Source organism: Typha latifolia, chromosome 10 (assembly GCF_019914945.1).
Source record: "Typha latifolia isolate L0001 chromosome 10, TyphaL0001v2, whole genome shotgun sequence".
NCBI classification, from domain to species: domain Eukaryota; kingdom Viridiplantae; phylum Streptophyta; class Magnoliopsida; order Poales; family Typhaceae; genus Typha; species Typha latifolia.
The window spans coordinates 3,060,128-3,086,534 of NC_133095.1; the positions used below are offsets into that span (position 1 = coordinate 3,060,128).

The 26,407-nt window shown below is 39.4% G+C and overlaps 5 protein-coding genes across 9 annotated transcripts; 4 read left to right on the forward strand and 1 right to left on the reverse strand.

Annotated features, from left to right (window-relative positions):
* Positions 1–3,272: 3,272 nt before the first annotated feature.
* LOC140796279 (nuclear transport factor 2B-like) lies at positions 3,273–4,185 on the forward strand. The gene is made up of 2 exons (XM_073149236.1): positions 3,273–3,757; positions 3,904–4,185. The coding sequence occupies exons 1-2, from the start codon at positions 3,428–3,430 to the stop codon at positions 3,976–3,978; spliced, it is 405 nt and encodes a 134-aa protein (XP_073005337.1). The 5' UTR covers positions 3,273–3,427; the 3' UTR covers positions 3,979–4,185.
* Positions 4,181–7,967, reverse strand: LOC140796277 (protein NEOXANTHIN-DEFICIENT 1). Of its 5 annotated transcripts, XR_012110429.1 has the most exons (12): positions 7,874–7,949; positions 7,205–7,351; positions 7,027–7,110; positions 6,875–6,938; positions 6,659–6,705; positions 6,463–6,517; positions 6,341–6,379; positions 5,802–5,976; positions 5,502–5,568; positions 5,365–5,421; positions 4,825–4,936; positions 4,181–4,588 (listed from the first exon to the last, which is right to left on the reverse strand). XR_012110429.1 is itself a non-coding variant. In XM_073149232.1 (11 exons), the coding sequence occupies exons 2-11, from the start codon at positions 7,267–7,269 to the stop codon at positions 4,330–4,332; spliced, it is 912 nt and encodes a 303-aa protein (XP_073005333.1). In that variant the 5' UTR covers positions 7,270–7,351; positions 7,874–7,967; the 3' UTR covers positions 4,181–4,329. The 5 variants fall into 5 exon arrangements, 4 of the variants coding, with proteins under 4 accessions (XP_073005333.1, XP_073005335.1, XP_073005334.1 ...); XM_073149232.1 differs by lacking the exon at positions 4,825–4,936 and having other exon boundaries at positions 7,874–7,967; XM_073149234.1 differs by lacking the exon at positions 4,825–4,936 and having other exon boundaries at positions 6,499–6,517.
* A 2,440-nt stretch (positions 7,968–10,407) lies between these two features.
* Positions 10,408–14,507, forward strand: LOC140796348 (pectinesterase-like). Its single transcript, XM_073149345.1, has 2 exons — positions 10,408–11,513; positions 13,658–14,507. The coding sequence occupies exons 1-2, from the start codon at positions 10,568–10,570 to the stop codon at positions 14,347–14,349; spliced, it is 1,638 nt and encodes a 545-aa protein (XP_073005446.1). The 5' UTR covers positions 10,408–10,567; the 3' UTR covers positions 14,350–14,507.
* Positions 14,508–16,514: 2,007 nt separating this feature from the next.
* Positions 16,515–17,886, forward strand: LOC140796349 (early nodulin-like protein 9). Its single transcript, XM_073149346.1, has 2 exons — positions 16,515–16,736; positions 17,279–17,886. The coding sequence occupies exons 1-2, from the start codon at positions 16,571–16,573 to the stop codon at positions 17,671–17,673; spliced, it is 561 nt and encodes a 186-aa protein (XP_073005447.1). The 5' UTR covers positions 16,515–16,570; the 3' UTR covers positions 17,674–17,886.
* A 3,570-nt stretch (positions 17,887–21,456) lies between these two features.
* On the forward strand, positions 21,457–26,231 carry LOC140796705 (homeobox-leucine zipper protein ROC2-like). The gene is made up of 11 exons (XM_073149783.1): positions 21,457–21,984; positions 22,417–22,700; positions 22,908–23,025; positions 23,415–23,603; positions 23,675–23,998; positions 24,083–24,184; positions 24,278–24,475; positions 24,574–24,748; positions 24,920–25,194; positions 25,461–25,556; positions 25,714–26,231. The coding sequence occupies exons 1-11, from the start codon at positions 21,910–21,912 to the stop codon at positions 26,062–26,064; spliced, it is 2,187 nt and encodes a 728-aa protein (XP_073005884.1). The 5' UTR covers positions 21,457–21,909; the 3' UTR covers positions 26,065–26,231.
* Positions 26,232–26,407: the final 176 nt, after the last annotated feature.

The following is a 26,407-nucleotide window of genomic DNA, read 5'->3' on the forward strand; positions in this document are numbered from 1 at the left end:
CGCATCCTCCATATTAGCTCTGAAATATTTCCACCAAAATGGCGGTGAGCACGGGACCCAGCAAGTAAAATCCAATAGTAATCTATGAATATTGTATTGTATGATAAATAGAAATGCAAACCCATAAACATGTCAGGAAATGTGTACATTACAACTTTTAATAACTTTCATCATCATATTTCAATTTACATAAAAATCCACACAGAAACCGAGTCACTAATGACATGTCTCACAAAGCATCATAAAATCAATGGGGACTAGTCATCTAGCGGTATTATCGCCCATATATGCTTGGTGACGCTGCATATGACCGATTGTCTGTGGCCACCAGACTAAGGACCCCGGTCGTAGGCCCATCAACACCTCTCTAGTAAATCATCGCACAAAGCAAATCATCACATACAGCGGGTAAGAGCACACAGCTCGATAGACGCCCTGACCCTGCGGCCTCGGATACCGCTAGAACTATAACCCTACCTCTCAATCATCTTTTCTAAAATCATACTAGACTAGTCTCTAACTAGTACAGTGTAATTACCTGAATGTTTCACCAGCTAATGACCTCAGGTGTTGATCGCTAATATAATACTATATAATACACCCTACCCTTAACCCCAGGTTGAGTGGGTGAGAGGGGCACTGCCTGATTGGGACTTGACTAACAATGATACGCGCACATGGTGTCATGACCTCTATTATTTATTATATCATGATCATCAAAATAACATGTATTATAAACAATACATAGAACCTATCATATATGTGCAATAAATAGTAAATAATGCAAGTAAGAATTGACATGTAATTAATACAAGTATGAAATAACATGTAATTATTCTAAGTAAGAAATAATATTTAATTAATGCAGGTAAGAAACGACATAAGCATACATTTTTCGTAGACTAATATAGGGTTCTACTCGCCTGGGATATCTCTGGAATCCGTCTCACTCTCCTAATCAGTCGATCCCTCCTGAATTTTGATATCCTCCCCGCACAGTAATAGGTCTAATAATTTATAGATAAAATAAGCATAAGAGTGATAAACTTATGGGACTAACTACCTTGTTGTATAAATTAAGTTTGATTCTCTAGAGCCTATGGTCCAAATGTTGGGCTGGGCTCAAGGCCCAGCATTGCTTAAGTGAGAAAGTGGGCTGCTGACCTACCTATAGCCCACTAGACTAGAGGTGGTGGACTGGCTCCAATCCATCAGGGTGAGGAGGTGGGCTGCGGGCCTACCACAACCCACCAGGTTCTAAAGGGTGTCGGACTGGACTCAAGGGCCCAGTCCAGCAAGGTAAGGAGGTGGGCTGCGGGCCTACCGTAGCCAACAAGACTCTAAGGGGGTGGACTGGGCTCTAGAGCCCAGTCCAACGAGGCCTTAGATAAGGCTTGTGGGCGTGGGCTGCGGCCCACCCCATAGCCTAGATGAGAACGCATTGGAGGTTGGCCAAACCCCCACCCCTTCTCATTGTCTCCTTCCTAGAGAAGAAAACAGAGGAGAAGGAAAAAAAATTGAAAAGAAAAGTGGTGCTGCTGCCGGTGATCTCCGTCGCCGGCAGCCAAGCTCTATCGACTCCCCAAGTCGATGAGGTTGACTTGGGTTGCAGGTAAGTTTGAACCATCGGCTAGTGTGGTCGATGGTGAGAGTTGAGGAACTCCATGGCCGGTGGCCATGGAGCTTCCTAGTTCAGTGAAAGATGGGCTCGAAGCCCTCATCTCGAGTACCCACCTCTTCCATGTGAAGAGATGAGCCAAACGAGGTCGAGCGAGCGAGGCCACCACCGTCGATGGTGGCCGCTTGTGTCCGAGTAACCCGGTGGTGGGAGGCGACATGGCATCGCCTCCCACACGCCCCGTGGGTACCCAAATTAGGTACCCACAGCAAGGGGCTGATGTGGGAAAACTTCCCGGACTAGTGGGTAGTCAACCCAAAGTCGCCGGCGGCGAATTTCTCTTGACGAGGGTAGTAATGAATATACTCATAATTAATCATGATTAATTAGACAGTATTCAAATTAAACTAACAAAGAGATGGAGGCTAACCCGAAGATTGAGATGAGGGGATTTTGATTGGCTGCCGACGCTCCAGTGACTCGCTGTCCACGACGAAGGCTTCGGCGGCTCGGAGGAGAAGAGATAAAGGGGTGGAAGAGCGAGAGAGAGAGAGAGAGAGAGAGAGAGAGAGAGAGAGAGAGATGTTGCGAAAAGTAGAAAAGCTCGAGGGGAAAGGGATTTAAATAGGGATAAAGAGGAGAGGGGAGCGGAGTGGAGTTCAACTCCACTCTGGCGCATTTCTCTCTCATCTCTCGTAACTAACTACGAGAGGTGGGGGAGGAAGAAGAAGTCAGCGCACGTGCTAAACCCGTGCACTAATTTTTATTTTATTTTATTTTATTTTTACACGGGTATTACACCAATTCTTTTTAAGAGAGGTCCGAGTCTAACCCAATAAATCTTTTAGCTATAAGAGAGAAAACTCCTCCCACATCACTGAATCTTTACCTGTAGAAAAGAAAATTATGAATTCCAAATTCTCTGTTGTTTTTTTTTTTTGTTAATTAGAAAGAACCCTAAATTCTTGTTATTCCCATTATAATTACACGTCAGCACCCTTAGTTATGTATACGTGGGACATTATTCTAGGACAAGTGCTTGCCAATAAATGAATCAGTGGACCCCTTTATTAGAATGGTCGGCCGAGTGCTCCTGAACAAAGTATAAAAAAACGAGAAGGAATCTAATGCTTTTCGCTAAAGTCGGCGCCGTCTCACTCTTGGTTGCAGTTTCTTTTTTCCTTTGAGATCCTAAACCCACCCCCAGTTTTTGTGGATGCACTCATCACTCTTTACGTCCTGGAAAGTAGCAGAAGCACTTGGGAGAGTGTTGTTCGAGGAAAAGAAGAGTGTAAATAAAACTTTTCATGTAAATTGATCAGCTTTTACTTGGCTTATCCTGTGGATTCTTTGCGTGCATCCTCCAAAAGGAAGAGCGTTCCTTTTACGTGCTTCCTGTAATACCCTTTATGATCCCAACTATTTACAGTGCTGCCATTGTTGAAGCCTATAAACGCTTTTTTCACATGTAGTGTTTCTATTCTATGAATACTTGAATACCCTTCAGGTTATTACTTTTTGAAAAAAAAAGTTATGAAAACTAGAATAAAAATTATTTGAGATTTTCTAAGGTTATACATGCAAAAACTCTTTTTAGTAATTTTATTGAAAACTATGGTCTAAGAGCGAGAAAAAAGAAGAAGATTAAACACCAACATGCACCCCAGTTTCTTAGCATCAAAGTTAATTTTTGTGCATCCATACCTCTATATTACAAGCCATTTGCTGCACTTCCCATGCAAAGCTAGTAACGTTCTTTGAAGCTTATACAAAATTGTGTAACAAATAAAATTTGAGGGGAGGCAATTAATGGATCGCAAGGAGGAGAAGATGGACGCAGGAGACCAACTAGAAATGGTGGCCAAGGCCTTTGTAGACCACTACTACAACCTCTTCGACACAAGCCGCGCCGCCCTGGCCTCGCTGTACGGCCACACCTCCATGCTCTCCTTCGAAGGTGAGAAATTCATCGGCGCCGACGACATAGGGCGGAAACTCACGCAGTTGCCGCTCGGGCAATGCAAGCACTTCGCCTCCACGATCGACTGCCAGCCGTCGGCGTTCGCCGGCGGCATAATTGTTTTTGTTAGTGGCAATCTCCAACTTCTCGGCGAGGAGCACCAGCTCAAGTTCAGTCAGGTGCTTTCTCTCTCTCTCTCTCTCTCTCTCTCTCTCTCTCTCTCTCTCTCTCCACAGGAGGGAGATTACAATGATTTAATTCCTTCATAAGAGATACTTAGCAAAGGAAAAAAAAATGTATATAATTTTTGGCATTTCCGATGCAGATGTTTCAGCTGATTCCAACGCAGCAGGGAAGCTTCTTCGTGCAGAATGACATATTCCGGCTCAATTATGGGTGATTCGATAGCTCCTCGATTCGTGAGGATTTTAATTTTCGTGCTGTAATGGAAAGGGAGGTGATTGTTTTTCTGTTCTTTTCCTTTTGCTCTCTCTAATATCTTTTGTCAAAATAAGCCTCACGATTTGCATTGTTGCTGTTGCTAGGTCAGATTAGATTTTGGGGGTTTAAGTTGATTTTTCGACATAATTAACTCAAGTTGATGGCATAGGCAAATCACTCTTTAAACATCGTAACAAATCTTATAGTTAATAACATCAATGTACCAAGCCTAACTTTGCCGTGGGCTTGTAAATGGTACATTCTATCTACAAAAAAAAAAAAAATTCCCAAGTACATCTACTAATTATTCTTAGCTAGCATTTGCATATGTAACTCGACTCTTTGATCCTGGAACCACTATTCTTGGAGCTCCTACCTGCATCTTTAGAAGGTTGAATTCCAGAGCTAAGATGGGCTTTGACAGTAAGATGGAAATGCTTCTCTTCCATGCATCATCTTCAGCTAATAGACTGGTATCTAGATTGCAATCAGTGTTATTGTCTTGAGAACTTTCATGGAGGTCACTCATCCTCGAATTCGATACTTTAGCAGCTTTTACTGCTCTTACCCTGCACAGATTTAATCTAATTCAGATGACGCAATTAATATGAAAAGGTTCTTTAAGATGTACAAACACCTCTGTAGTACTTAGCAATGGAAATGGATACTTAGAAAATCTTTTTTCTTTCCTGAAAATTCTTTGCAGATAATTAACTCAATTGGTCTACTAAAGATAAAAGGAAGATATATTAAAACTCATTGGTCTACTAAAGACAAAAGGAAGATATATTCAATCATTTAGTACCATTACAACCTCCTAATTGCACCACTTTGGTAAACCATCAAAAAGGAATTGTTCAATTAGCGACACTTCATCCTGCGATAATTCTGCAGAATCTATTGATCACTTGTAATCCCTGTAGTGAAAAGTTGCAGATGATGTGGAAACCTCAAACAGCATAAGATTATCATACAACACTCGTAAAGAATCAGAGTTTTAAGATTCATAATCAACAGCAAAGTTGGTTTGGAAAAGTTAATTGAGACAGCACCAGGGAACTGCCTGCTTAGCAAAAGAAACATTTGAGAACAAAGTTCGAAGTCCAGATTGATCAACACCAGAAACCAAATCATAAGTTTTCTGCTCAAAATGTAGTGAAGGTTCACTGAATACAACTATAGTGAAGACTTTAGCAAGGAGATTCATATTCAATCAGAAATTTCTAATATAGTTGGTCTTGGATCATCACACAAGACAACTAGGGTGTGGTTTTTGCACTTATCTTGAGCATAAAATTAGAGACTACAACAACTACTTATATCATATAGATATTTTGGACAATACCTGCATTCTATCTGGCAAGAATACTTAAGAAGGTGTGGATTGTGTTCAGTTTGGCCACTGAAATTTCAGAGAATACAAGTTAAATTCCCACGATAAAAGATTTTAAGAAGCAGATTTGTTGTCTCCATCAGACTAACCTGAAGCTTGGAAGAGACATTCTGATCCTAGGACCCATCCATGTGTCACTCTTGTTTGATTTTGGCACTGCCATCATAAACACATGACAAGTATAGAAGTCAGACAAGAACTCAAAATTCTAAGACATAGTTCTACTTTAAAATACATTAGTTTGAACTTTAGATTATTATTTGCATTAGATATTCAGAGAACATATCAAGTGGTTCTACAAAAAAAAAAAGACCAATATTTTGAAATTGGTAAACAGAACTTAATAATCCAACTTGTTGAATTTTGATAGATCAGCAGAGTTAACATACCAGAAAATGGCAAACTGATGTTACATAAGGACATCTGAGACGATCCTTTAATCTCTGTTATTTCGATCTCGCTATGCTCCTCTTGCTTGGTGTAAGTTGGGTTCACACCAAGCATACTCAGAAAGCTACTGCATCTACTGAATTGTTTCTTCATAGTTTCCACGTGTCTTTGTTTCTTTAAAGATCACTCACATAGCACATCACGATATGTCAGATTGTGACAAGCACCACAAAAATTACATTCTACAACTTAAATTTTAACTTATAAAACATCTCAATTGAACATTGAAGAAGACATCGAGAAAAAGAAAAATGCTGCTTAAAGCATTATTGTGTCTGTTACAGATTTTAACATGTAAAGCAGAATGAAGGGAAAAAAAATGTCTGACATAGTGCGCAACATAGTGTCACAATTCTTGGAAATTAATATGCAAGTTGTTGAACCAACTGCTCAGTAACAATGATGTACTCAATATAGATCTTTGCAATCAGAACCAAATTTTATTTCATCAGAAAAGTGTACAGTTCGTTTGGAATACCTTTGAGAATATGGCAACATGGCTTGGGAGCCCTATTTCCTAGAAGAATGATGGTGAATTTAATCAGGCAAAAGGGGAAGAAAACAGATCTAGATGATTCATAAATGAAATGATGGTTACACCTTTCGGCCATGCCAGCAAGCTTCATGACTACTTACAAGTACTCTAGCGGCCCACCTATAGAAAAAAAATAAAAAAAAATGGAGATACATATTACTATCAAGACTTTACATGATAGAACAAAGAGTAACAGCTGTTATAAAACTAAAGAGGTATTTGTCATGTTGCACAGCTAAAGGATAGGTAAAACAATGTTACGCGCATGAAGTTGGAGGGTTCCATACAATGCCAGCGATCACCACAAGCTGAAATAATACAGAGGCCAGCAGATTAGTAGAAGCCATTAGAGCAGCTATACTAAATAGAATGCAACATTAAGATACAATATATGCACCTAATACAGGAATTAAAATACCTTTTTTGTGTGAAAAAGATAAATAGACAAACTTTCAACTGAAAACCAGTATTATTCACCTCATCAAACTTTCCTGCCGGGCTGTCATCATACTCAGCAAGGAACAAACCACCGAGTGTATACCTGCAAACAGAAGCATATATGAGTTGCAATTATAATAAATCTGCGAGTTTGTAGAAACTCTTAGTCTTTAATTGTTATGATTCAATACCCAAAGGCTTCAACAAGCTTAAACTCCTTTGGAATGAAAGCTCGAGCAGTCTCTGCTTTCACTAAATGCAGCTGGTACAATGCACTAGATAAAATATATATGGTTATGAACTGGGAAAAAGCTCATTCAAATCAAATGGGTAACTCTTCTTAGGAAGGAAAAAGTGGCAAAGCCTTGCCTGCCCCTAAAAGACCAGGGGGGCCCAAGGTGATAACCAGAAGAAAACTTCTTCACCCCTTCCATTGGTTTTGACTCCAGATTAATAAAGCATTAGTAAGTGCAGATTCTCTGCGAGCTGCACCATCGTTCTAATTTGGCTAAAAACCTGCAAAACGGAAAGAAGTTTATATAGGCAGCATAATCCATGTGAATATGGATTTGGAAAGATGGAAAAGTTTCGAGAAACAAACAATCTTATAGCCTCATGATAAATGTAGCATAATCCACGAAGCAATAGCTATTAATAACCTCATTTTTCCCTTTTCACACAACAACTATTCATATAAGGATCTATTTCACCTACAGGACAACAATTCCATCCACAAATTCAACTCAATATAGATAAGATAGGCAAATAAAATACATCATGAACTGCTAAAAGTTATTGGCATGCAAATTACTTGACAGAGCAAGAAACCTATAGATCTAGTGACAAGATTGAACAAATCTAGTCATTTTTTCCACTAAAAGAGACAACTAAGATAAAGAAGACATTAGAAATAGTCCGAATAAGATGAACAAAAACAAGAGCAAGAAGCATGGAGGACATAACAAGCAAGACCCACATGAGGAAGTAAGAAAAATAGCTGGTAACAGAGAACAGAGGGAAGGGAAAGGGAAAGCATACCTTGGATTTGGAAGTAAACAATCCCCAAGGGAGGAGAGAAAAATTTGTGACCAGGAGAGAGGGAGTTGGTTTTCATACAGAAAGAAAAAAAATTAAAAAGAGAGACCAAGTCGCTACCATTGGGTCTTGGGTACAGTGGTCCTTTACACGTGGCAGAAGGAGGAGGACCGAATCGGCTGTCTCCAATGGGATCTAACCACGTTCGTGATGGCTTAGCCGTTCTTGCAGTGATGGCGGGTAACAACGATTAAGGGAAAGAGGATCTCGCTGCGAAGCACCAGACAGCGGACACTTTCCTTTAAGTGTCAAGCCGAACCCAATCATGGCATTTGTTGATTTGGGAGGCACTGGATTGCGTCGCGCGCCGTCCCATAGTTGGGGTCAAATTAGATTTAGCCTATTTTTTAATATCTCTTTTTTTTTTCCGGGTAAAGTGAAATGGTAAACTTTGTATTAGCCCCTCACTTTTTTTCTTATTTTATAATACAACTTTTTATTTCAGAATAACAGATAAATATTAATTACCTCTTTCTATAATACAAACACTATATATCAAAATTACATCTTATATCGCACGCTAACATAATTACTAATTTACTCTTGACATACATTCCATCAACCTACTTTATATTAAATTAAATGATACACGATACACATGACACTTATAAAAAATAAAACTTTTTTTTAATTTTTTTCTCTTTATTTTATATTACATTAAATGTAATTATTATGTCCTTATTTTGGAATACAAATAAACATAACAATAGTTACTCTTGAAATAAATATCTCAGTTTAGAAATAATTCTAGAATTGACCGTATTCCTAAAACATGTGTTTAAATAAGGATGGAATAAATATAGATATTCTAAATATTAATATTAATATAAGCTATTGTAATATTTAGTTCATTACGAATATAAAATATAATAGTTACATTTAATATGACATAAAATTGATATTAAAGTATTAAAGAATAATATAGTTGTATTGAAAATTAGTGATGGTTTTAATAAAAATAATGAAAAATACACATGAGTATATGTTGACAATAAATAGTATTTTTCTTAAATAACATTATTTTTTATTATAAATACGAGCTTAAAATACTCTTTATATTTATATTAAGAACAAATGCGGACTTACAAATACAAACCAATACATACTAATGCGCGATAATACAGTGGCTATGCAAGGACAATGCAAAAGCAATGTAGTGGTTATTAAGTTTATAATAATGTGTGACAAATGTGTCGCTATGCGATGATAACGTAGTAGCAACAAGTGATGCAAAAGTATATATCTTAGGTTGCGGAAAAAGAAATCACCCAACATGAGAGCTGATCCAATAAGAACCAATAAGATTTACTATAAGGGAGACTATCTGATAGCACCTTTAATACATTTATCTTCCATGTACAATGAGTAATTAAATAAATGTAACTTGTACGAAGTCTTAGTTAATCCAGAAAACACCAGTCTTTATCACAGAGCGATAGAACCAAACAGTTTGCCCTTCAATAGTTAGCCAACACGTATCCAGATTTCAGATTAGAATATTATGTGTTTAAAAAAGAAAGGTGACTAACAATATCATATTAGAATAGATCTAGAGTAATCCAACTGAGCTCACGTTTTCTTATGCGAGCAGGATTGCCAATATCATATTAGAATAGAGTAATCCATCATTTGTCTTCCCATAATTACTTTTATCCAAGTACTTTAATCTGAATCTCATTAATTTGTTTTTAATTGTCATGTGATTCTTGTGTTCTTATCCAGCATTCGAGGCTAAATTTTCTCCATTGGGACCATCTCCAGTAGAACTAGAGAGATGACTATGAGATATTCTCTCTCACGTTGCATATGTATATATATATATATATATATATATATATATATAACTTGTCCTTATCCTTATCCATCTATTGATCACCCGTATTAAATGTGCCAAATTGATCTATTAGATCATGTCCCACCAAACTATATTTAATTCTCCATATGACTAGAGAACGAATTAATTGCAATATTTCATGCATCGTATCCAGATTCATACAGCATTGGCACGAGTTTAGGGAATCTTGAAAAGTAAATCTAATCCGAGTCCCGTGAGGATTATAGAACCACTACTTCCATGGCATATACACATTGCATATTATGATCACCTCTTAATTTTATCTCCACCGATAGCACAACTCACACACACAAAACTTAGTGCTTACCAGCCAATCGAGAAGATCATTACTGCAGCTTAATGTGGTCAGATTGTATCAGTTATGATAGAAACTATGAGTTTAAATCTCTCTTAGACATTGTGATTGATAGTTAGTAGATTTTCTACAAAAGTATTAAATCCGCATAACTATAATTAGCTTAAGAGTTCATAATATATTCAAGAACATGGAAGTATGTTTGAGACCTAGCTCGGAATTAAATTCAAAGTTACAACATTTTGGCTCGCATTTATTATCGGAGTGACAAAGTAAATTGGCCTTGGAACTAGCTAGTTTAAGTAAAGTAGATCAAATTAATGACATGGTCTCCTCTTGTCAAATTATAATTAAAGTTTCCACCTACACATACAAACACAAGAGCCAATGTTGTTCCCTTCTCCCCCTTTCATCCCTCTATAAATAGAGCCCCTAATATAACTCGATCCATTGAAGCTCAAAGCACTCTTATATATCCTCGATCACCATGGCTCCATCCCATGAACCCTTGCTATCTTCCCCAACTAATAAAAAAACTTCCCTCCCATGCAAAGCTTTTCTATTCACCCTCTCCTTAGCCACCATCATCTCGCTCACCACCCTCATCACCATCCATTTCTCCACCACCAACCCATCCCAGCCCTCCCATCTCTGCGCCACCTCCCCTAACCCATCCTCTTGCAACGTCATCGTCTCCGACGCCCTCCTCCTGGCCTCCACGTCGGCACCCCTTAAACCCACCCCGCTCGACGTCTTCCGTGCCATCGCCGACAGGTCCGTCGCCGAGATCAACGCCGCCGCCGCCGCGGCAGTTGACCTCCGCCTCCGGGTCAGGGACCCACGTCAGCAGTCGGCCCTGGCCGACTGCGCCCAGCTGCTCGACCTCTCCCGCGACCGCCTCCTGGCCGCCTCCGCCACGTCATCCATCGCCGACGCCCGCACGTGGACGAGCGCCGCGCTGACCAACTACGCCACGTGCCTCGATGGCGCCGGCGCGGCCCTGCACGCCAGCGTGGCGCCCCTCAAGTCCCTCGCCAGCGCCGCCCTCGCCGTCCTCACCGCCGCCGGCGGTAAGCCTTCCCACGACGACGATGACGTGGCGAATCTGGTACTAAGCTTCCCTTCCTGGGTCTCCCACCACGACAGGAAGCTTCTAGAAGCTACCAGCGCGAAGGACATCAAGGCCGACGTCGTGGTGGCGGCCGACGGGAGCGGCAAGTTCAAGAAGGTGCAGGAAGGGGTGGACTCGGCGCCGGACAAGGGCACGAAGCGCTACGTAATTTACGTGAAAAAGGGGGTGTACAAAGAAAATGTGAGCCTGGGGAAGAAGAAGACGAACGTGATGATTGTCGGGGACGGCATGGACTCGACGGTGATCTCGGGGAGCCTCAACGTGGTGGACGGGTCCACCACCTTCAACTCGGCCACTTTAGGTAAGCGATCCAATTGAATGCTTCCACTTTCTAAAAAAGGTAGTATACTTGGATTGCATGCAACCGTGGTAGCTAGTAGGCTAGCTAAGTTAGGATATATCAAACAAAAAACTTTTTGATGGTGTTTTCTGCTCATTTTACGGAGATCTTTTAGCACACCCTCGTTACCTCAGCTGCCCAGTTGCACGGCCTGTCGGAAATTCCTGTAGCTTGGGATATAGGGAATCCAGACTAGAAGTGAGATGCCATGGAATTGCGGGTTAAGCTACCATTGGTGAAATGACTTTCGAGATAAGGATTAGATAAGAGCTTATGGAAAGAAGTTTAATTTAGAAAACCACAAAAGAGTATGGGAACGTTGGATAATAATCTAGGTAGGTGGATGTCATGGTCGGATGTAAAATATTGCTCTAAAATCCAAAGATCTCCTTATCCGACAGCAAGCATTGAAGTTAGGAAATCTTCAGAGCAGATCACATGGCTAATGGACTTATAACCTGGTCATGTCCTTATAGTTAGCTTTGGATGGAACAAAAATAAAATTATATATATATATATATATATATATATATATATAATTAAAATACTCTTCTTCTTTTTTTTAAATCTACTATCATTTCAGAATCATTATATAGTTTTATAATCGTTTTAAATAATTTATATAAGAGTAAAATAGTAAGTTCATCCTAACTGTGGTTAGGATGATCTAACTGAAGAGTCCAAGGCAGTTATCATATTTTGAGGAAGATAATAATTATTATGATATTTTGAAAGTTTTCGAAAGTAAAAAGGCCTAGATCTATCCTAGCTCTTTGCACTCTTTACTATATATATATATATATATATAGAGAGAGAGAGAGAGAGAGAGAGAGAGAGAGAGAGAAAAGATCCAAGATTTGTTCTTCTCCAAGTGGATCGAGTTACTGGTGCCAATAAAATCGCCAGTCAACTTGCACTAATTTTCACATGCTTGTAGGTATATAATATACGTTAAGAGCTACGAGGGTTTAAATGAGTTTGTCTTGGAGTTGTCAGGATATATTAGTATTTATCTACTAGGTCAAGTTTAGTAGGCGGCATGAAGATTCTTATATCACTTTTAAATATACAGAAATCTGAAAAAAAAAATCGATTTCTACATAATAAATTTTTTTTTAATGACTCGAATCCTACATTATCAAATTTTTCTAAAAATAAACCATATATTGTACCAAAGATATTTAAAAAAATTTCAGAGTCAACTTAAACTCACATTAGTTTAGCTTAACAGAACATGGAAATTCTGTTTTATTTAAATTAATATGATTTTTTTTTGTTAAAATCTAAATCCAATTTTATTACCTCGTTATGGAGAGGGAGACGATCACGCCGTAGAACGACAAACATGTGGGCCCAAGTTCGGCCCATTTATTAATCGATCTCCGGCTCCGGCCCGGACTTTTATTGATTTATGGGTTGTTTATTTATATACCACTCCAAATGGTCGATATTTGTGAAGTTCTGCATAGATAACTTTAAATCCTTGTTTTTTTTTCTCTGACGCACTTTAAAGCTAATAAGCAACCAAAATTAAGACATTTTAATACCTTTATTCTAGTTTAGATACTTCTTATCTTAGTCATGAGTCTTTTACCTTTTCTTTTTCTTCTATTAATTAGCTAATAATAGTAATGAAATATAGTAGAAAATAAAAAGAATATATAATACATAATATTGTGTAAGTCAAGTCTAGTCTAATATTTAACGCTATCTCTATAAAATAATTTCTTTTTTTTTATCGATTGTATTTAGAATAAACAATTAACAACCCCAAAAAAAATACTCCTTGGGGCCCCAAAGGCTTAAGTGAAAATTTAATTTTTATATACTATCGATATTTTTTAAATAGTTGATATGATATTAAACTAATTTTTGTTTACTTTTTATTGCTATAATAGGCACTTTAAGATTAATTTATAGATTTAAACATTAAATTATTCTTGTGAAGGCTTTCTTTTTCACTTAATATATGGATCCAACTTATTTTTAGGCTCAGTTTGTAAACAATTTATATTCAAATCATGATTCTTCCTACAAAAATGTATACATGCGTACAAATAATTCACTTCGTCACTGTTTAATTGAAACCCAATTCTTGCATGCAGCTGCCGTCGGCGACGGGCTAATCCTCCAAGACCTCAAGATCGAGAATACCGCCGGCCCGCAGAAGCACCAGGCGGTGGCCCTCCGCGTCGGCGCCGACCGCTCCGCCATCAACCGTTGCCGCCTCGACGGCTACCAGGACACCCTCTACGCCCACTCCCTCCGCCAGTTCTATCGCGACAGCTCCATCTCCGGCACCGTCGACTTCATCTTCGGCAACGCCGCCGTCGTCTTCCAGAACTGCGACCTCGTCGCCCGCCGCCCCATGGACAAGCAGAAGAACCTCGTCACCGCCCAGGGCCGCGAGGACCCCAACCAGAACACCGGCACCTCCATCCAGAGCTGCCACGTCACCCCCTCCGCCGACCTCGCCCCTGTCAAGAAGCAGTTCCCGACGTACCTCGGGCGGCCGTGGAAGGCGTACTCGAGGACCGTCTTCCTGCAGTCAACGATAGAAGATCACGTCGACCCGAAGGGGTGGTTGGAGTGGGACGGGGAGTTCGCGCTGAAGACTTTGTTCTATGGGGAGTACCAGAACCGGGGCCCCGGGGCTGGGACCGCCGGCCGGGTGAAGTGGCCCGGGTATAACGTGATCACCGATCCGGAGGTGGCGAAGCGCTTCACGGTGGCTAGCTTGATCCAGGGCGGTGCTTGGTTGAAGGGGACGGGAGTGGCGTTTACTGAAGGTCTTTGAGGTGATAATTTTGGTCTCCTAAGTTTGGTTTCGTCTTTTAAGTGTTAGGTGACGATGTTTGTGGGGTCTAAAGGTTTCATGCCTGCTTCACACTTCCCAGTTTTTTTAATATTATGTTGCTCTTTTGTTAACGTTAATGTTAGTTTCGTTAAAAATCAGTAGATTCTCAGCATACCTATAGCATTAACCAGAGCAGAGCACAATACAAACGCATAATACAATGAAACCTACATAGGAAACTCAACCATCCTCTCAACTCTCTATTTTTGACCTCACGCCTTGCTTTCATCTTCCAACACAACCATCCAACTACACGAAGCTTCCTCAATTCCCATTAAAAAAGCCTTAAAGAAAGAAACACATCATCGGCGCTTCTCTCTGGCCTTCATTTATATATTATGAGAGCATCAGTATGTGATCATCAGTATCAACAATGAAGAGAAAATGTCTCAAGATCTGCTGCTTCATCACAGTCATTCTCATCCTTCTCCTCATAGTCACATTTGTGACCTTATACTTCACAGTCTTCAAACAGAAGCAACCCCAAGTCGTTGCGACTCCGGTTAACCTTGAGCATTTTGAATTCAACCCCTCCACCTTCGCGTTGAACGTAACTCTCGGTGTCGAAATCGTCATCAAGAACCCTAACTACGCTGGATTTAGGTATCATAATGCAACAACTTTGATCTTCTACCATGGAGAGTTAGTCGGGCAGGCGCAGGTCGAAGAAGGCACGGTCGACGCACGTTCGACGGAGAGGATCTTGAGTTCGGTGGATATTCAGGTGACGAAGGTGATCAGCAGCATTTACTTTTTACCGGATATCCTCAGCCCAGCTGGGTCGTTGAACTTCACATCTTCGTCGAGGATTGAGGGGAAGGTGATCCTGCTTGAGGTGTTCAAGTTGCATGCGTCAACCTTTGTGTCGTGTGATATAAGTGTCTTTGTCTTCAAAAGTAGTAGCAGTTCTTACTGCAGTTCAAAGATAGCCATTTGATGTCCTGCAGTCAAATTCATTCAAACATTGCCATCTTTTTGAGAGTTAATATCACAATAAAAAAAGGGCTAGAATTGGTATTTCTCATGCTTAATTTCGTATAATAAAAAAATTTACTCATTCATTTCCTTCGGAAGAGAATCTCTATTATTTTGTCCTTCACATTTCAAATGGTTCGCCGTAATGGATATGATGTCTATTCCAAGATGAAAAGGATAAAAAGAATTCGACACTTTCTTTCTTGGCCAAGCCAAAAAATGCATCTGTACATGAAATTCCTTAAGCAGAACCTACTCATTCCTAAAAACCTCTTATATCGTCATCTAACTTTGTGATTGGATAACGGTAGGATAAAGCCATATAGTTAGTAAAGAGCTAGAGTAGTTTCTAGTTCAAACTCTATTAGCATCGATCTAACTGCAGATATCATTAATATTTAGGATTTGAATGTATGCAATAACATATTTTAACATATTTCACTGAAAGAGGATAAAAGCAAATTAAGGGCCAACTTGTGAAAATGGTTACTGATTTTAGATATTACCAGCGTTCGAAAATTACAATTGTTCCATATTTACGTTAGATCAGAACGTAATACAGTAGATGATTTAACAAATGCAAAGAAAGATTTCCTTCATTGGATAGTAACAAAATGATCATATCCTACTCCTGTTCTCCAAGACTCATGCATGATTCGATTCTTGCAAACCCGGTACAAATTATACTTATAATTATAAGCTTCTAAATCAGCCATTCTTGGGAATAAGTGATCTTAAATGGATCACATTCATGCAGCTGCAAGAAGTATCAAGTATGATATATTTGTTGATGAATGAGTAAATGAAATGGCAAATGGATTACATGGACATACAAGAGGAGTGGAGCACATTCTGAGATGGCACAGCTCAGACATCAAGTTCATCTGAACCCTGCTTGCTGGTATAACCCTATTCACAAGATATGAATATTCTGAAGGCAGCAAGCAAAGTATAACTTTGAGAGAGCCACAAAAGATGCAAAGAAGATGGAATAGTACATAAAAAGAGCATGCCCAGAACAGAAAGTGCTAAATACTTTGCTCCATGAAGTAAGATATGCAAAACAAAAAGAGAACTCAGAAGAGAAGGAAGGTTTTGGATGAGTCCTTATAAATATCCAACACTATGTTAGAGCTTGCTACAACCTGAACAAGTTCTAGACTAGCGACTCTCTTCACCCCCCACAATGGCAAAGTATTCAGGCTTGATCTTCTTGTGCCTCGTTCTCCTAGCAACGGTTGCTGTTGCAACTGAATTCAAAGTTGGAGGATCAGGCAAATGGGATGTCCCTGACTCGATGTCCTACAACCAGTGGGCAGAGAAACACCGTTTTCAAGTCGGTGACACCCTAGGTAAGCTTGATTTGTAAATTTGCATTAAACTTCTACATATGCAAGTTCTGAGAAGGTAAGATATAGTAGATAATGCTTCATGGGGAAAAGGCAATTTTCTTCTAGAAATTAATCAGACAACTTTGTTTCGCACCGTATGTTTCCAAAATTTACAAATCAAGCACTATGTTGTCAAGTTCTCTTTTATAATAAAAAAAGCACATTACAGTAAGCCAATCAAACAGAATTTGATTTTGGGTTTTGAGGAAGCTAACTACATATATGTATAGACATTTACCAAAACACCTTCAGCCTACATTGCAGTAGAGAATGTCTACTTCAAGCCTAATCTAGAAGGCTGTAACTTGACACGAACAAATTATACTGTTGTTTATTTACATCTATCTCACCATGCTTGCGTAGAAACTTGAAAATGCAAAGCTTAAAACTTGTAAATGATAAAATCGTAGGCTGTGCACTGTAATGCAATTAAAGGAAGTTGTGAAATTGTGTTTCTACATTTTCTCTACAAAGCTTGTGCCAACCTTTTCTTGATGTTGCAGTGTTCAGTTACTTACCTGACAAGGACTCCGTGCTACTAGTTGATGTCAAGGCTTACAATAGCTGTGATACATCATCAGTTATTGACCGATTCAACGATGGGAACACAGTATTCACTTTCACAACATCAGGACCATTCTACTTTATCAGTGGAAACAAAGACAACTGCGAAAAGAATGAGAAGTTGCACGTTGTGGTTATGGCAGACCGGAGCAAACGGCCAAGCTCAGCACCTTCTCCTTCCCCATATTCTTCTTCTCCTCCAACACCTTCAGGAATGGTAGAAATTACACCATCCACTTCACCTCCCCCTCCACCAAATGAGGCTTCTTCAGTAGTGCTGGGTTTCATGGGCACACTTGGAGCTGCTATTGCAGCATTCTTCTACGCATTGTGAGGTGTGTTTTGTGTTAAAAACAAAGGTTTGTGGGATTGAGTTATTTTTTCTGAGTTGGAAATTGTGGGCAATCAGTCATAATAAATCCTTCTGAAATTTTACTTTGGCATGGTGGTGACTCCAGCCTAGTAATCTGTCATTAGATATCTTGCACTATATTGCTTTCAGTCTTTGTTAACTGGACAGAAAATAATAAAGCATGTGATTGAAGTATCTCTATCGGCTTAAAGTAAGGTAACTGAAGTTGTGTTTGCACCTTAACTTTTAGCATGGACAACTAAGAAGTTAATCTTCGTAGGAATATGTACGTGAGTAGATATGTTGCAACTCCGGTTTTTGAAATCTTAATCTTAAAATCAAGCAGATACATAGACACTCACACATGCGCAAACATATGCTTACAAATTAGATATGCTACTGCTTATTGAATTCGAGTAAGACACACTATACTTGTCAACTCCTAGTGGGACAATGCACGTGATGCATAAGCAATCATATGGAAGAAAAAGACATGAAACAAAAGCTAACAAGACCAAAGAGGTATCAGGACAACCTTCTTACAGTAGAATATGACATGGACTTTACCTTATACTAGAATCTGGCAATCTGCACATCAGAATGCCCCCACTGAACTGCTATCAAATGACTATAGATGTGGATGACTCACTGTCAAGTAATCATTCAAATCGTAGAAGACAGATATCAGTCAATAATAGTGACAAAATTATCATGTATGTGCCATCCAACAAAGCTAAGGATTTACCAAATGTTGCAAGAACATAACGAACTTTAAATATTTAAATGGATCAAATCAGATGCAATTGGCGAAGCCAATGCTAGATGCAAGATAATTACTGGACTAGAGGAAGCATAAGAACTAAGAAGACCTTAAGGTCCAACTATTTTGGTTGTTTAATATGCTTATTATGATTTGATTGGTATTTCATATACTTATAAATCCATCTACGGAAATTTATCTCACAAAATCAAATGAATGTAGAAAACAGGAGACCAACAAACACATCATGGAAAGGTGCTGCCACGACAGATACATAAAAGAAAAGCGATGCCCCATAAAATGAACTTATCCAGCTATAAAGGCAGTAAGGCACCAAGAATAGTACTTCCAGGAAGATGTACATCGACCTATTAAGAAATCTCCTCCCAATCTGCTGTCAAATTATAGAAAAAGATTGGAATGTAGTACTTTTAGACTCTGGATTAGGCTTAACCTGACATTTCAGCCTACAAAACTCATTCAATCCAAAACAGTTCACACATTGTCAATTGTAACTTGAATCCAGATTAGAACACAAGATGAAGTATATATAAACATAAGTCTTTGGAAGTTACACATAAGACCAGCATATAACTCACATATCCCCTGATGCCAAACTGAAGCCCCAATTCAACGATGGCTCACTTCCAAATTCTCCAATGCAACATTCACCTGAACCAAAACTGCAAATATTGACAATGAAATGGAAAGGAAACCCAAGTACAAGAAAATCCCAACTCGCAAACTACCACTTCTCCGCCCGAGAAACAGAGAAGGAAGAGCAACATTTCTACTGAGGGCAAAGAAGGATCAACGGTTCATACCTAAAATCAACGGATTTGAGCTTGCTCGTAGAGGTCATGCTGAGACATAAAAGAGGCGATTCGCGATGCAAGAACCGGAAACGAATAGGGTTTCTTAGCAAATGAAACGGGGAAGAAGAAGTGCGAGCGAGAGCCGAGAGCCGAGAGCCGAGAGCGGAATCTCAATAAATTATACTTTACCCTCTGTTATTTGATCTAATTATATGAAACCTTCTGTACTTAAAACTTAAGCTGTGCGTTACGTTTGCTCATGAGATACAAAGATTGGATTAAATAAGAATTTTTTATATAATTGTCACTGAAACTTTTTAAATATTATAATTTTAAAGATTAATTACTACTGAAATTATTATTCTATTTTAACATCATCCCTTCGTAATTAAAATATAATTTAATTTTAAAGACTATTTTAACCCTTATATAATTATTAAAAATAATTCGAAAGCTATCCAATATCATGTGCGATAAGATAGTACGATAAAATATATTTTATTTACATACAATAAAAGAATATTCTCTTAACATCAATTATAATAATGATTCTATGAGAGTTAAAAGAAATAGTAACAATTATTTGGTAATTATGTATAAAAGTCCAAGTTAAAATTAGAGGCGTTTTGTGCACTTGCCATTGGGCTACACCAAAGTAGAGAATAGTGCAATTATCCCTTCATTATTTCTATTCCCTTTTGTACAACTTTTTGTACGGAAAGATCATTCCTCTCGTTGGCATTTTCTCAGGTTATATTTTACTTTGCATCAGTACCTGGGTCCATTTTGACCTAACGACTTTGTTTCTATTTTTCAAATATAAGACTAAAAACATCATATTTTTTAATACTTATACATTAACCCCTTATATTTTAATTATTAGAAAAAAAAACATTGTAGCATTATTTTGTTTATAACCAGTTACTGCATAGATGAGCAAATGACCTTAATACCCTTAAGCAAAAAAATTTAAGAGACTTTAAAGATTTTTAATTTTTTAATTTTTTTTCAAAAATAATAAAATATTTCTTCTGTTAGGTTATCATCGTCTCTAAGATCTATCTAAATTTAAGAGCCAAATTTTTTTTTTTTTTAAATCTCCACATGAGAAGACATGGACCTAGACAAGGATATATTTTGATGGGCCACTTCAAAGATATAGACATTGCTGGAATAAATGTTTCATGTCACGCGGCAGGTGTTATGCTCAGAGTTCATTTAATGGAGTTTGGAGACTTCAGAGGAATGCGAAAGAAGTGTTCCCTATGAAATTGGCCCAAGGGAATTCCAGTATTTCTCTTGATTTTAGCCCCTTTTATATATTGTATCAATTAATTTTTATTGCCCCTTATATTTTATTACATGTTTGGACTAAAACTCCATATTATGATCTCAACTATCTCCCAAATTTTTGGATATTAGAAATTTAGTTCTGTACGGAAAGAATTTGATTATATATGAAAAATGATAACTTTTTTAGCATCTTCTTTTTACATAAGAATCCAAAATATCCATAGATATTTTTTTCACCTATGTAGATCTATGTGGCGAAAATTATGCGAAAACTCTTTGTTGTATATCTTGAGAAAATTAGGTCAAGATTCACTCGAGGTATACTCCCCGATGCAATGAATTCTTTTATTTTTTGTCGCACTCTCTTTTAATTCTTTTGGTTTGAGATTTTCTCCTTCGAGGATCTACTGCGTAAATGCTTTACATCCACGATACTCTAAATTTTGTCGAATTACATCTAATACTTAACAAAAATGATTGTCCACGATACACCCCCTTTTGCCGTGAGATACTTGTCGTAGGATACTTGTCGTATTATATCCGAACTTTTTGGACATAATTTCTTTCCTTGAATTCTTCGCAAATAATAGTTAAATATATATTCTATTTTTGTATAAGTATGTGTAATTGATGTATTTGTGTATGTAGACTTTCATAGAACTCAATTTCATGAAAGATGGATAGCACCACCTTATATAGTCTTTAGGGAAGTCAAATGGTCTCTCTATGTCCATCTCTCTCTCTCTCGCTCTCACTCTCTAAACAGCAACACCACACTCACAATAAATGCAATTGCACCCTCCATGATCTCAGCAATAACTCCTATTTGTCCAACTTGTTCTCTTTTCTTCTCCCCTTTCTTCTTCCTCTGTGCCCCTTCTTCCTCACTCCCCTTGTCTCACTCCGCTTCTCCGTTGCCCTTAATGGCGAGCTGGTTTCATATACCATACCCTTGTACCCCCATGCAATAATCTCTACCATTTTTTTATTTCTCCTCTCAGAAAAGAATTAACCCCCCTAAAACATACAAATTAGGTAAAGACGAGGGAGAGATACTGCCAAATATTATAACGGGAGTTTCTGTTTGCGTTCTTTGTTTTCTTTCTCCAATTTTGTCTTCTCGCTTGGCCTCTCTCTCCTCTCTTTATCCCTCTCTTTTTCTCTCTCTATCCTTGCTATAACAGTTGGAAGACGGCCAACTCAGCATTTGCATGGTTGCTACTTAGCTGAAACCGACCAAGATAGCTTTGCTATAAATTCACTAGTGAGCCAAGCAACCCCAAGCACATTTCAAGATCCAAGTAAGGTTTCATATCGAGAAGAAGAAGAAGAAGAAGGTGTGAGTGAGTTATGATCCCCGCGAGCAATTTTCCTGCGATGATCGGAGCCTTGTACGGGCAATCTTCGAGCTTTGTATATGTCCAGGTATATCTTTGAAGCAAGATAGAATTTTGGTTCTTTTGTGTGGTTATGTTTTCCTTGAATTTTCCATTTCAAGGAAATTAAAAGAAGGTGGCAATATGTGAGGAGATGTACATGAGGGTGGTACATGCACTTGCTTTGGACCTTTCTATTTGGGGCAAGTCTGAGAGTCTATAAACTGAGGGGTTTGGGTTGTTCTGGGGGAGTGAGATTGGGTCTGTCCTGAAGGTTTTCTTAGGAGATAATGGAGTTCTTTGATATGGAGTTCCAAGGATCTGTAAGATCTCTTCTTCTCTTCTTCTTCTCCCCCTCCTTTAAGCGAGAGAGAGATAGAGAGAGGAGATAGATGGTTTTCTTTTGCATGCATGGTCTCATTCACAATTTGTTTCTGTTAATTTTTTGTACAGTTCTTATACTTGACTTCTCTTGTGGTAGAATAACATGGCGGAGGATCACCAACTGCCTCCTCTTATGGAGGATCAACAGCATGTACTCCCTCTGGAGGCCCAGAACCAGATTCAGATACCGGAGGCCGGCAACGGCAACCCCGAAGAAGATTTCGGGATCCCCGGTGTTGGAGAAGAAGATTTCGGGAACATGGCCCGCTCTGACAACCCTGAAGCAGCCTCCGACGATGATGAACAAGACGGCAAACGCTCGAAGAAGAGGAGGAGATGCTACCATCGCCATACCACTCATCAAATTCAAATGCTAGAGGCGTATGATCTCCATGTTCATGATATTCTTCTTCTTATTCTTATAGCCCGAAACGTGCCGCATGTTTAAGTCTTGAACACAGTCTCTTCAGAAAATAAGGGCAGCAAAACTGCCCGCAAATTAGTCCTGCCCTTACAGGATTTCTCGACCATCTTTTCTTTCTTTCTCTCTTCTATTTAGCTTTTAATTTCGAGTTTTTGGATGCATAGGTTCTTCAAGGAATGCCCACATCCAGATGACAAGCAAAGAAAGGCCATTAGCCATGAGCTCGGGATGAAGCCTCTGCAAGTGAAGTTTTGGTTTCAGAATAAAAGGACTCAAGTGAAGGTCAACAGGAATTTATACTTTGAAACTAATTTTGCAGTCATGTCAGCGTATACTCCCTCCCACGAGTTTAGCGTTTCTTTACTCGTTGCTGCCGTTACAAGCCACATCAGTGTCTTATAAGGGTTTCTACTCTCTACATTTAGGACTAATGGTCCCAAATTTTAATTCCTACCAACCTTGTTATACTCTCCCTCATAGTCTCAGGGTCCAACCCATTGACTCGGAGCTAATTATGGGAATGTTGACCCCCTCCGCCCAACCCCAACAATCGCCACGTCAGCCACAAATCTCAACTTGATGATGATGATGTGGCAGTCACTTTGAAAATCTGAATTGAGTCGTATCTGAAGCTTTATCCTCTTTTACTCATCATATGATTTATTTATCAGAACCAAAACGAAAAAGAAGAGAACTACAAACTCAAGGAGGACAATGAGAGGCTCCTAGTTGAGAACCAAAGGATGAAGGAAGCCCTACGTAGTGCCTCCTGCCGTAGCTGCGGCGGCCAAGCCACTGTCGCCGAGATGTCGTTGGACGAACAGAATCTAAGGATGGAGAACGCTCATCTGAGCCATGAGGTACCACATACACAGTAGATGTCATACTCATGAACAGAGAACTAATATTTCCTCATCATGTTATGTCACAGATTGAGAGGATATCGGCTATACTTGCGAAATACGCTGATTCTCCGATCGACATCGGGATGTTTATAGGATGCAACGAGAGGAGAGCTATAGTAGAATTAGCCATCTCGGGAATGGATGAGTTGATAGCAATGGCCCGGTTCGGCGAGCCAATGTGGCAGATGAGCCCTGACGGCTCGACGGAGATAATGAACATTGAAGAGTACACTGCGGCATTCTCCGGAGGGGTTGGGCCGGAGATGCACGGAATGAAGACGGAGGCTACTCGTGCGAGCGGAGTGGTCATGCTAGGCCACTTGCCGTTAGTCAACTTCTTCATGGATGCGGTTAGTATCAGTACTACTCTTTATCTTGTGCAGTAGATTTTTATCAAATTAAACTTTATAACTCTTAATCTCTTGATGTTGCAGACTAACTATGAGACTTTCTTCTCGAGCATTGTGTCTAAGGCAACAATAGCTGAAGTATATGCTGGGCCAGTTCAGGGAAATTATAATGGGGCTCTTCAATTGGTCTGAACTACTTATATATGTACATATATGACATGAAATTATATATCTATCATCTCTATTACTTAATTCTATTATAAATTGATGCAATCTCAGATGAAAGCAGAGGTGCAAGTGCCTTCCCCTTTTGTGCCCAGAAGAGAGTTCACATTCTTACGATACTGCAAGCAGCACGGGCAAGGGCTCTGGGCAGTCGTTGATGTTTCCTTGGACGGCCGTGATCAATCCGACCCAAAATATCGAAAAAGGCCTTCTGGTTGCATACTGCAACAAATGCCAAACACCTTCACCAAGGCAATCTCTAACTCGCTTCTCTAAAAGTTTTAGTTACCAAGAGAACGATAAAATTTCTTTTTTTTTTAATTAACTCTATTAATGACTATATATGTTAGGTTATATGGATCGAGCACGTCGAGGTGGAGGATAATTATGTTCATGACATGTATAAGCCGATCGTGAACTCCGGCTTAGCCTTCGGCGCACGGCGGTGGGTGACGACCATGGATCGCCAGTGCGAGCGGCTAGCGACCGTCTTGGGCACTAGTATTCCTGTTACTATGAATAACGGTAAATGGCGTCTATATTTTAGTCTTAATTTCAAAAGATCTATTTTACCGAAGATGATTTTTATTTTATTTTATTTTATTTTATTTTATTTTATTTTTATGAGCATATCTTGGTAAAAAAATTATAAATAAAGGAGGAACCGTAATGGGATGTCAATATGCAAAACTGCAGCTATAGCTAACCCTAATGGGATGAAGAACCTGCTAAAGTTATCTGAGAGAATGTTGGTGAGCTTCATCGGCGGCATCACTGGCTCGTCGGCTCTTCACTGGAACGGCGTGACGGCGTCCGGCGTCGGCGAGCATGTGAGAATTATGAGCAGAAGGAATGGTGGTGATCCAGGGAGGCCCGCTGGCACCGTTCTTTCTGCATGCACATCCTTCTGGTTGCCAGTGCCACTCCAGAGAGCTTTTGACTTCTTAAGGACTGACGCCACTCGCAATCAAGTACGTGTACTCTGATTTCTTTCATTGATTTAATTAGATTTAGTCTTGAAACTATTTTAAGCTGAGCTTAATCGTTCAATAAAGCTCGAAATATAACTCATTAAGCTTCAATTCGAGCTTGACTTAACCTTGCATCAGACTTGAACCCAAGCTTGAACAGGAAGTACAATAAGAAGATTAGCCTTAGAAATGTTATATAAGATTAAGTGAATCGAATTCTAATTAATTTCTAATTTCTCTTCTCTGTTCCACGGAATGGTATACAGTGGGATGTCCTCTCAGAGGGAGGCAGAGTTCAAGAGGCAGCTCAGATAGTTAATGGACGAGAGCAAGGCAACTGCGTCTCTATACTCCGTATTACTGTAAGATCAACTCCATTAGCACACTGATTAAAACTCGAAAATTTTATATTTCGCACACTATTTTTTTCACTAAAAGATAGGGTGTTATTTGTAAATTTCCCAAGAAAACTATATATATATATATATATATATATATATCTTACATTTGTGACCTCAGGGTGCTACAAACGATAACAACATCATGATACTACAAGAGAGCTGCTTCGAACTCACCGGATCCTACGTGATCTACACCCCGATCGACGTCGCAGCGATGAACATGGTCCTCAACGGCGGCGAGACCGGGAGCGTCGCCCTCCTTCCCTCGGGATTCGCGCTGCTCCCCGACGGCGGCGTCGCGTCCGTCGACTGCGGCGGATCCCTCCTCACTGTTGCGTTTCAGATCATAGTCGATTCCGTCCCGGAATCCGATCTCACTCCTGAGTCGGCCTCCACTGTGAACAGCCTGCTGTCTTGCACCTGCGAGAGGATTAAAGCTTCACTAGTTGGCAATGGTGATGCCCAGTGAGCATGAAGCATGAATTCATGCATCAATAAATAGTTAAGTTCATATAAACCTGTGTGTTTGTGTCTATCTGTCCGTCTGTCTGTCTGTCTGTCTGTCTGTCCGTCCGTCTGTCTGTCGTCTTGGTGTTGGCGTCTATAAATTTGGTCGAAAGTTTATCTCAAATTGGTGTGGGGAGGGATAAGTTCTAGCTGTAAGGAACTTATGCAGTAACCTCTATTTGAGGAATAATAATATAATGGTTTCTGCCTAGTTACTTAGTATATTCTGTCACTCTTGAGCATATGACACTTCAATATGTTATCCGGACAATATGAGCCTCTCTTAGCACACGTACGAGGCTCCC

Bases quoted from the DNA above. Each gene is read 5' to 3' on its own strand.
- LOC140796279 (XM_073149236.1), top strand. From the start codon at position 3,428: ATGGATCGCAAGGAGGAGAAGATGGACGCAGGAGACCAACTAGAAATG. The intron at 3,758-3,903 runs GTGCTTTCTCTC...TTTCCGATGCAG, and splicing joins ACCAGCTCAAGTTCAGTCAG to ATGTTTCAGCTGATTCCAAC.
- LOC140796277 (XM_073149232.1), bottom strand. From the start codon at position 7,269: ATGGAAGGGGTGAAGAAGTTTTCTTCTGGTTATCACCTTGGGCCCCCC. The intron at 6,706-6,874 runs GTGAATAATACT...GTATTATTTCAG, and splicing joins CGGCAGGAAAGTTTGATGAG to CTTGTGGTGATCGCTGGCAT. The intron at 5,977-6,340 runs GTATTCCAAACG...TGATCTTTAAAG, and splicing joins ATGTTGCCATATTCTCAAAG to AAACAAAGACACGTGGAAAC.
- LOC140796348 (XM_073149345.1), top strand. From the start codon at position 10,568: ATGGCTCCATCCCATGAACCCTTGCTATCTTCCCCAACTAATAAAAAA. The intron at 11,514-13,657 runs GTAAGCGATCCA...TCTTGCATGCAG, and splicing joins CTTCAACTCGGCCACTTTAG to CTGCCGTCGGCGACGGGCTA.
- LOC140796349 (XM_073149346.1), top strand. From the start codon at position 16,571: ATGGCAAAGTATTCAGGCTTGATCTTCTTGTGCCTCGTTCTCCTAGCA. The intron at 16,737-17,278 runs GTAAGCTTGATT...TTGATGTTGCAG, and splicing joins TCAAGTCGGTGACACCCTAG to TGTTCAGTTACTTACCTGAC.
- LOC140796705 (XM_073149783.1), top strand. From the start codon at position 21,910: ATGATCCCCGCGAGCAATTTTCCTGCGATGATCGGAGCCTTGTACGGG. The intron at 21,985-22,416 runs GTATATCTTTGA...CTCTTGTGGTAG, and splicing joins CGAGCTTTGTATATGTCCAG to AATAACATGGCGGAGGATCA. The intron at 25,557-25,713 runs GTAAGATCAACT...TTGTGACCTCAG, and splicing joins TCTCTATACTCCGTATTACT to GGTGCTACAAACGATAACAA.